The following is a 9,935-nucleotide window of genomic DNA, read 5'->3' on the forward strand; positions in this document are numbered from 1 at the left end:
GATTTAAAAAGTAAAAATTGGACTAACGCTGTCTTTGCCGCAGCGTGGCCGTGGAACGTAGGTAAAAGAGCCTGGCTTGCGAGGTTGGACTAAGCGAGGCTAGTGAGCCTAAATTAAAAATTTCCTGATGTTTTATAGAGCGCGACCGTGCACTTTAACATAGAACCAGTTAGACGAAATACGATTTGTTATAGCCTGGAAAATGTCTAGGATTTTATTCTAGACGAAAGACCTAGTATTTGCGCCTAAAATGCAGGAAACCCATCTTCAAAATAGGCAATAGGATACATTTGTGAAAATTTTCAAATCCAGGCTAACAGCTATTAAAGAAATAATGGCGCTTTGTCAATTCGTCTGGTAGAGTATCAAATACCTGGTCATTATTCGAGTCATCAGTATTGTCGGATCACTGTGTCGGATTCATGAGTGTAATGAATGGATGTAATGATGCTGGATGTAATAAAGAATGCGGAATTTATGCGGTTGCGGAAAGTTAGGTAATCAAGTGGAAACAGATAGTTAGAGAATTGAGAGTGACTGAGAGGTTACAAAGTGTATTATAGTTTATAAATATTAGAATATTTATATTAGAATATTTAGAGTTTCATGTTCTTCCGTTCTTGTATATTCTTTGGTCATGGTTTGAATGACTTAAACTCCCTGGGAACCTTGCAATGTGAATAAGCTTTTCATGGGTAAACGTTTTTTAATGAGAATCAAAAGTAGTTGTGCTGTTGTAGCAATGAGGTGGTCGGAAGTTTACGTTGGTTGTGCATTTCAATGGTGAAAGTCTAAAAGATAATTATTATTGGGTAGCTGGCAAACACGATCGGGTATGGCATTGATACAGAGAAGGGTGAATTTTGATGAAACGTGGCAAAAAATATCTGATACCGTTGATGCAGTTATCTGCTTGAAGAAGGTCACAACAAAAGATTGGAATGAAAGATTCACATATCCTTTTAAAATTGTTTGTTTATTATATGAGATTTCAATATCTTCGCACTAAAAAGTCAAGGGAAATGCCATATAATATTTTAACTAATGTCATGTAATATTTTTAACTATAATGCATGGTGTTAAGATTGTTTATAATATTTCCTGTGTATATACATGTATATTAATTAATTTTAAAATAATAACAAGGGGAATCAAAATAAGGATATAGGCATGGCATGATATAGGATTGTTGCAGAAAACAAAATTAATTGGCTGTACATATTTGATAAATGAATCTACCATGGGGAATTCAGAAAATGTAGCTGCTATGTTAATAATGCAAGCCTATTTAAAATAATATTGCAACAAGACTAGTTTGAAGTTTATATATAAATTGGGTCCAGGAAATGATAAATATATAATTTCATTATTTTTAAACTAGAACTAAATTTCGTCTGGAGAAGATACAGTATGATATATTCTCTTGATTTCATGCATTGACATTCGGAATGCACCTAATAATTAACTGTGTAATAATAATGCATTGTTATTTTGAAATTATCATTTTAATTTTATTCCTTTACTGAATCTTAAAGATGTGTATTCCATGTGTGTTGCTTACCCTGAACCTCTTGTGGAAAGGTTGTATGAGGAAGTTAAGAAGCTACTCACTTCCCATGTAGATAAAATTTATAAAGTAAGTCCATAAAATATAGCCATGTGTAATGGATAAAAGCACATAGGTAGAGGCATGTCCTATCCTTTCTTTTTTTACTTATTCTTATGTTCGGCACCTTAAGGAAAACTCTTTGGAAAGACGTAGCTTTTACTGTTACCTTTCATTTTTTGTTCATGCTGGTTATACTGGTCATGCTGTACCAATTATTTGGTTTATTTAACACTAAAAACTGACAGAACTGTAAATGATTGAAATATTTAGACCAATACAATTGAATTTATAGTGATGTACTACATTACCTATGTATATTTCTATATTGAAACACTTAATTAGTACTGCATATGATTTTTCAATTGGAGATGACATTTTATTAATCCTATACTAAAAGAATCCTATTTAATGAAATCATATCATTCACACCTGATTTTCATGGAATTTTCCAGGTGACTTTCCATATTAATATCCTGAAATTGTGTCAGAGGATTAGCACTAGGATTAAGGATTAGTGTTTGGATTAGGGTTCAGCTTAGGATTAGGGCTGTGAACTCTATGTGAAGCCGTAGTCAAATCTAAAGCTTCCTACTACAGCAGTGTACTATGAATAGTTATGGCAAAGTTTTAAAGATGTTGGTTGTCATAGTGCAAAAGATTGTTGGCTACATAATGTTCATAATTTGCATATTGTTAAAGATTTATCTCTATAGAGAGTTGGTGGACTAGCTGGTTGTACTGCTCTTGAAATATTGTGTCTTTTGTTTTATTGACTGGGGAATGATTATTCTACTTTCTCATGTTAAAAAATGCCTTGTTTTTTAGGAGATATCTTCTGAAACATACTACCTTCAATTGTATCATAAACATTGGTCGCAATATTACGGCGGATGCCGCTTTTTAAATCTGCTATTTCGGTAATTAATTACGAATTTTTTTGTGTAATTAAACAAATAACGGTGCAAGGAGTTGGCAAAACAAAACGAATTAATTATATATAGAGACATATCTATGATCATTAGGCAGGGGCGTTGAGTCAATGTTGCTAACAGATCGCAGAAACCTTTTTGATAGGGTAAATCAGTTTTTTCTCGTGTAAATTAAATTAAACGTTCTTGATTGAGAGAACTAACGCATTTCGTCTATGTGCTCATTGTGTTATACATTGGTTGGATTAAGTTGTTTTAACAAGTAAGGAATGTGTCCAATAAGTAAAATTGACTTAATATTTAACAGTACACAATTCAAATGCATTAATGGTGGGCATGATAGATGGAAAAACAACATATAAGTAAATGCGACCGATCAAAATGATCGGCAAAAGAAAAGCCCTTATTTTAGAAGTAATTTTGCTTGTATTATTTTAGCCATTTAAATCAACATATTAAGAAGGAGAGACAAGATGGTGGAGATATTTCACCGTTCGTCGTCGCCGGTTCCGAGGTTGAAAATATGCTTGAAGTTGGTGAGGTAACAGTGTACTTTATTCATTTTGACTTGTTGCGTTTTATGGTTACGGGTCCCTTGAGCGCCAGTCGTCGCATAGGGCAGCTACAAATTCCACTGTTTCTCCACCCGGTCGCCCGCCATATGTGCAGCCTCGCGCCAGGTCGCCCACTCAAACGATTGTCTCTTTTGTCCACCATTCGTCGCCATGTCTTCTTGGGTCGGCCAACGTTTCGTCTCCACGCCAGTGTCCATCTCAGAACCACTCCACAGTCATTTATCGGTCTCGTTCTCAAGACATGCCCTATCCATCCATCAGAATATCTGATATCGGTCCAATTCCGTTTGCTTATAAGGTTCGCGTTAGATATTGTTCGTGGCCAAAAAATTTCCATGACTTTGCTCTTGTTGATGTTAATGTACAGTCCGGTTTGTCGAGCATAGCGTTCCAGTTCGTTCGTTTTTCGTTGCAAACTCGTTCGTGACATTGATAGTAGAGTTAAATCGTCGGCAAAGTCCAAGTCTTTTTGTGTGTCCAAAACCCACCTCAGTCCTCTCTTTACTCTCGTGGTGTTCCTCATTATCCAGTCGATGACTAATAAGAAGAGCAGTCCTGACATCACGCATCCTTATCTCACACCTGATGGCACATCAAACCACTCTGACAACTCTGCCTCGTGGTCGACTGCACATCTAAATGCACTGTAGAACATTCTCACTAGATTGACGAGTTTCTCCAATATTTCATAATTCGCATTTTTCCACAAGTTCTCACGGTGTATACGGTGTGTCAAACGCTTTACGGAAGTCGACAAAGTTAGCTAATAAACGATGGACCGTTCCATCCCGCGCACTGCTCGATGATACTTCGTAACAGGAAAATCTGCTTCACGGAGGCCCGCTAGCTCTTTCCTCATGCAACGTATGCTCTCACTCGTCTCTAATTCTGTTGATGACGACTCTATACTCAGCACTTTCCCAGGGACAGACAGCCTTTATTATCACCCCTTTTTGCTAGTCTTCAGGGGTCTCCTCATTGTTCCACATCAACGCGAACAGCTTTTCCAACGCTACGGCCGTTGTTCTTGTGTCTACCTTCATTAGCTCCGCTTTGATGTTTTCTATTCCTGGCGATTTACCGTTCTTCAATAGCTTTAATACTTTTCTCAATCTCCTCCAGTGTCGGAGAATTTGTATTGATGTCAATCTCAACTTACTCTGTGGAGTCAATCTCTACCGGTTTTGCTTTTCAGCATTTAGTACTTTCTTTAAATGTTCTTTCCACCTTCTCATCTGTTCGGCCTCACTCTTGTTTCAGCTTGTTTCGTGCGATAACGACCTCATGGTCACTTCCCATATCGGCGCCTTTCTTCACACACACCGCTCAGTGATCGTCGGAACTTTAGGTTTATGATATGGTCCGCCTGTCCACTGTCATTTTGATTCATTTTTATCATTTTGTAGAAAAGTCGGAATGTTTGTGTCTGTTTCTGTAAAAACGTTCTTTTACGGGGGTGAGTTTTTGGCCCACCGCCCAACCCCCAACCTGGGGGACCAGTTGGTTGTATTCAGTCTGGAATCTTCCCCTCGAGCTGTCCGACATGGGTAAACCTGCAGGCAGACATGGCGTTCATTTTGAAATTTGAATCGCTCCAGTGACTTGACGCTCGGTAGAGTGCCGTGCATGTTTTCTCAGTTTTGATTAAAACGTTTTTTTTATGTCATAGTGTTTTTAAGGAAAATGCTCTGAACACTGGTTAGAATATACTTACACGAGTTAGTCAAGGGGCTGCTTAAGCGAGTATGACCGGTCTTTAGACATCGTAGTTTTGACTATTTTAGGCCAGTCATAGTTAATTTTCGCTTTCCACCCTTTTGGCTATAAAAATCCTCTACTTCTTTGTAGCTTGCATTGGAAATTTGGAGAGAAGCCGTAATAGAACCCATGAAGGAAAAGTTAGTTGCAGAAATCTTGGTCGAGATAGGAAGGTTGGTATAAACATTACCGGTGGTAGTTATATATGATGTTAATAAACTTTTAGATGGATTGTTAAACTCTATCAATCGTTTCTATATAGAGATCGAAATGGTGAGAACACCCAGCACAGCGTAATCAAGGCAGCCATTGAATCATTTGGTAATTCACAGGAAATTGGGATATACCACAGCATGATTCACATGAGTTCTAACTGTAAAACAATTACTATTTATTTTTCTTTGGTAAATTGGTGTAGCTGTGAAAAAGTTAGCTGCTATTTTTTTCAATCAAACTCAAAATAATATCCGGGTTTTTCCTAACAACCGATTAATTGCTATTTAACTGCCATTCAATTTATTCGCAGTTGTCGTTCAAGAGTATTATATTCGAGGGAAACTACAGGTAAAATTTAGTTATAAATATAAACGTGAGCAAAGACTGCCAGAAAATTCGTTATAGTGCAATGTAACCGACTCATTGTCTCTATATTGAAGTAATAAGTATAGAGATGCCCGAGGCTCAAAAATCTTATACCCGACATATTTCTTTCTCGGTAGCTTTACGAATCTGAGTTCGAACGAAAACTGCTGGAAGAAACACGAGAATTTTACCGAACGGTGTCTGCGCGACTTGTATCTGAATTCACATGTTCCGTTTACTTAGTCAAGGTACTGTATGTATATAAATAGCGCATATGTCGAAATCATGCATGGATGTGTTTATATGTAATTAAATGCAACTTAACTAGTGTAAAATTGATTCATATACTCCAAAAGGCGTACCGAAAATATAAAGCGAGTTATTAAAGGAACGATGTAACAGTTCTCAATTACTGTAATTCACATTATCTTAAATGCAGTATGTTTGAATGTTTGAATTTACAATCTCATTGCTATAATTCCAGGCAGATAATTTGATTCGGGAAGAAAAGATCCGAGCTTCACGACTTTTTCACAATTCTTCCACAAACAAAGTGAACAAAGAATGTGAGGGACAGTTGGTTGAAAGTCATGTAAATTTACTGCAATCTGAATGCAAACAAATGATAAGAGATGAAAATCTTGAAGGTGAGGAAGATTAGGATCTAATCTAGTTTTCCCTTTATGGTAAAAAAGCAAATTTAAAGCTTGTTGGAAGCTGTCGATTTCATTGTGGATAAAAAAGCAAGCAAGAATGCTCTCCGGCCCGTACTAATAAAAGTTTAACACTACTGTTGCATATTATGAGACACTAAATTCATTGTTGTATCACTTGCATGTATTCTCATGTTCAGATCTTGGAAGAATGTATTCCTTGATGAAATCTAGTGTGACTGGTTTACGGTCGATGGTTCAACTTTTGGAGGACAACATAAAAGAGAAAGGTACCGTATGCATGTATTTGTAGGAAGAATACTATTTGACATTTAACATTTCTGTGGTACTTTTTACTGACATGTGAAAAATACTTTAAAGAAATTGATAGCTATGGCCAACAGTTCCATAAATTGCTATCATCCTGCCGAAAAAGTTCATGAAAACTCAGCCTTGCACAGTTAAGATTGTTCAAAATATATCTTATACATTAATTACAGCAAAAAATTACTACAAAAACAAAATATTTTACCCTATTTGATTAAGATGTAGATATTAGTGTAGGTATAATCATGCGATGGCGAGTACAATTTGGAATTAATAGTACGAGTGATGTTTGAAAATTTTGCCAAAATTGGACGAGCCGCCGGGGCAATAAAACCTTCAAACATGACGAGTCAAAAATGTTAAATCAACTTAGGCTATGCCAGATTGTTAGTTAGAAAAATCTTTGTAAGTAAAAATTCAAACATTTTTTACGGAATTATGACTTTTGCGTGACGTTATCTGGTATTTTTATTATCCTTTGCTTTAACACTGTTTCTCTTGTGTAGGATTGGAAACCGTACGTTGTATTGACGCTGAAAAGGTAAACGAACTCCCTTATCGTATTAATGTTGGTCATGCACGTATAAGATCTCTTTATATTATACTGCATGTCAAATTTAACCTAATATTTTAAAAGAGGGATATATATTGAGGATTTAAGTACAACTTGTTAAATGAATTGGTCTTTTTTGCTGATTGATATTTTCCTGTTTATATTTTTGTGTGTATATCTGTTTATTCATCTTTTTTTCTGTGATTTTAATTGTATTAGAATGCCATGCAGTGAATTTGTCTTTTTTTAGACTCCGCATAATTATGTCGATGCTTTACTACGAATACACAGAAAGTATTTCAACCTAATCAACAACACATTCAATGGCGATAAAGCATTTTTTAAGGCTCTGGATCAGGTAGGTCGACGTATTGGCCTTTGTAGAATTTGTTCTTTTTATTCCTGAAATATTATCTTTTGTCCATTTTTCTATTTAAATGCCAAATGATATCTTTTGAGAATTATTGGGTTCATTTTGTCATAATATGTAAAGGCAGTTGCGGTGCCCGTAATTTGTTTTGGGCCAAGTTACATGTGGTCGGTGTTATGTTTTGGGTATTTGTGTATAGAATATTCTTTTGGCATTTAGGCATGTTACGTTATTGTCAATACCGAAAAGTCCTCAAAGAAGAGCTCTCAGTCTGCAGAATTGGTAAGCATCGCGACGTTGTTAGCGCTTTGTACTCGCAAAAGCATTCGTATTATTTGACACTTAATTGCATCCCTTACAGTTGGCGCGCTATGCAGATTCGATTTTAAAGAAAAGCCAAAGAAATTTAAACGAAAGCGAACAAGAGGAGAAAATGGCTGATATAGTGAGTTTCCCATGATAACGAGGAAATTATTATACATTCACCATATGCTAGACCCGGATGGATTGGTGTCGATTAGTAATCATTGACAAGTGATGCCACCTATTTCTATGCGTTTGATTTTTTTAAAAAAAATTAGAAACATTCAAAGTACTGACACAAATGCATTTCAATTTCTCATCCGAATGGATAAGATGATCCAGAATTAGCACTATAGCCTAGTTGAGGAAATACTAAAACTGCAACACATCGAAAAATAGTACACTGTACACATACATATCTTTTGTGGGTGAAGCATGAAAAAATGTCTGAAAATATTATCACCGTTCGAATGAGCCGATTTGAATCTTTTACTTTTTACGTTCATGCTGACGTGTTATATTTACTTTCATGAATCACTACCGTGTATTGTCGAGGCCTTTTGCAGCGACAGTTATTGTAACTGTAAGCAACCTACAACCGTAATGATTTAACGAAATAATTTTTATTTATAGATCATAGTATTTAAGTATCTTGACAATAAAGATGTCTTTCAAATGGTAGGTATTTTCACTATTTTGATAGCTTGTTTGATAGAAATTGATTACTTTTACAGTCAGTGAATGCAGGGCAATTGTATCGCCACCCCGAATTTGCATCTGTTTACAGCTGTGAAGCTCGGTATAAAAAGATTGCAAAAAATATCTTACATATTTTAACACATTTTTTGTCAACTCAATTACCTCACAAATTTTGTTCTATTATTTGGTCGTATTAAGTATGTGTCGTGGAATTGGAATAAATACTATATTTTATCCTGTTTGGCATCATGTATATTTCACATTAGATACGTTATCTTAGATGACGAAACACATGCATATTTATTCGTAAATATTTTGATACGTAAAGAGGCAAATGAGAACCTGTATAAGATTACTATAACAGTGTAACGTTCTTTCATTAATCAGGAGGCAAATACAGTGGCGTAAGGGACACGATAATTGGGGGGGGGGAACATATTCATATATTCCTGTTGTGCAAGATTACAGGTCTGTTAACATGAATATATGAATATGTGCAACACTTCCCAATTATCGTCTCCCGTACGCCACTGCAAATATAATTCCCATTCCTTCGATTTCTAAAGATGATGTAAATGAATTCATCACAAACTATATAAGCAGGTTTCCAAAAGTTGCTCCTCCACCGCTCCTCCATCTGTAATAATATCTCTGATTAATCGTTTAGTTTTTTGCGAAGATGTTGGCAAAACGTCTAATTCATAATCTGTCAGTTTCCATGGATGCAGAAGAAAATATGATCAACCGCCTGAAGGTAAAAATTCCAGGAACTTTGTAGTAATTTAAATTATACGCAATGATTAATATTACGGGGCAAACATGTCAATGGAACATTGGAACTTAATCATGATATCAAAAGGTTTCTTCAAAACAAATATTGTGGGCTATGAACGTTGGACTTGGGACTTACCAAGAAGTAGCTACTACAGAAATGACAAGTCTGTTTTAGGCGTGTACGAAAAAGGCAACTCTGCTTAATTTCTTTTTCGGTTGCCTATAGCTGCTGAAAAATAATATAATTTTAAGAACGTTTCAGTATGCAATTTTTTCAAAATATTGCAATCATGTCATGATATAAGTTTAGATTTCGCTAGGTCAGGAAATTGGTTGTTTGGATTAAATTGGCAAGGGGTTATTGCATGCATGTATTTCTAGTTTATAATATTTTGTAATTTATAACTGTTTTCTTGTTCCTTTGTTTCTTACAGCATACTTGTGGCTATGAATATACGAACAATCTTCATCGAATGTTCACCGACATGAGCTTGAGTGGAGATCTAAACAAAAATTTTATTGATGGGTTGAAGGACACTGATCGCAGACTCGAAATCAGCACGTCGTTTCTTATACTGCAGGTTTCGTATTAAGGCCGTGCACCTTGTGACTTAGGGTACTACCGTACTACGGCATACCGAAAAGAAGTCGTAAACGTAAACCCGCATGCATGCAGCATTTCCATCACAATTTTCATTTTAAGAGTTTTTGCTATTTTAAGAAACCAGCTCTTGATAATTTTCATCTAAGAACAATCATGGACTTAGTTCCTCTGCCCTTTAATCCAGCATGTGAGAGATAAA

The 9,935-nt window shown here is 35.8% G+C and overlaps 1 protein-coding gene across 1 annotated transcript; it reads left to right on the forward strand.

Annotated features, from left to right (window-relative positions):
* Positions 1–189: 189 nt before the first annotated feature.
* On the forward strand, positions 190–9,883 carry LOC114531917 (cullin-2-like). Its single transcript, XM_028553547.1, has 17 exons — positions 190–954; positions 1,534–1,636; positions 2,435–2,526; positions 2,977–3,079; positions 4,962–5,044; positions 5,134–5,192; positions 5,398–5,435; positions 5,591–5,701; positions 5,938–6,100; positions 6,307–6,396; positions 6,940–6,974; positions 7,237–7,344; positions 7,576–7,638; positions 7,718–7,801; positions 8,293–8,337; positions 9,026–9,112; positions 9,567–9,883. Exons 1-17 carry the CDS (start codon positions 836–838, stop codon positions 9,723–9,725), a joined length of 1,542 nt encoding a protein of 513 aa, XP_028409348.1. The 5' UTR covers positions 190–835; the 3' UTR covers positions 9,726–9,883.
* The last annotated feature ends 52 nt before the right edge of the window (positions 9,884–9,935 follow it).

The sequence above is a fragment of the Dendronephthya gigantea genome, unplaced genomic scaffold, assembly GCF_004324835.1.
Source record: "Dendronephthya gigantea isolate DGI-Jeju-01 unplaced genomic scaffold, DenGig_1.0 000000F, whole genome shotgun sequence".
NCBI lineage: Eukaryota > Metazoa > Cnidaria > Anthozoa > Malacalcyonacea > Nephtheidae > Dendronephthya > Dendronephthya gigantea.

What these genes read in the sequence shown, in the direction of transcription:
- LOC114531917 (XM_028553547.1), top strand. Translation starts at nt 836, where the DNA reads ATGGCATTGATACAGAGAAGGGTGAATTTTGATGAAACGTGGCAAAAA. An exon ending in ATATTCGAGGGAAACTACAG is followed by an intron (nt 5,436 to 5,590) that starts GTAAAATTTAGT and finishes CTTTCTCGGTAG; the next exon opens with CTTTACGAATCTGAGTTCGA. An exon ending in AAGAGATGAAAATCTTGAAG is followed by an intron (nt 6,101 to 6,306) that starts GTGAGGAAGATT and finishes TCTCATGTTCAG; the next exon opens with ATCTTGGAAGAATGTATTCC.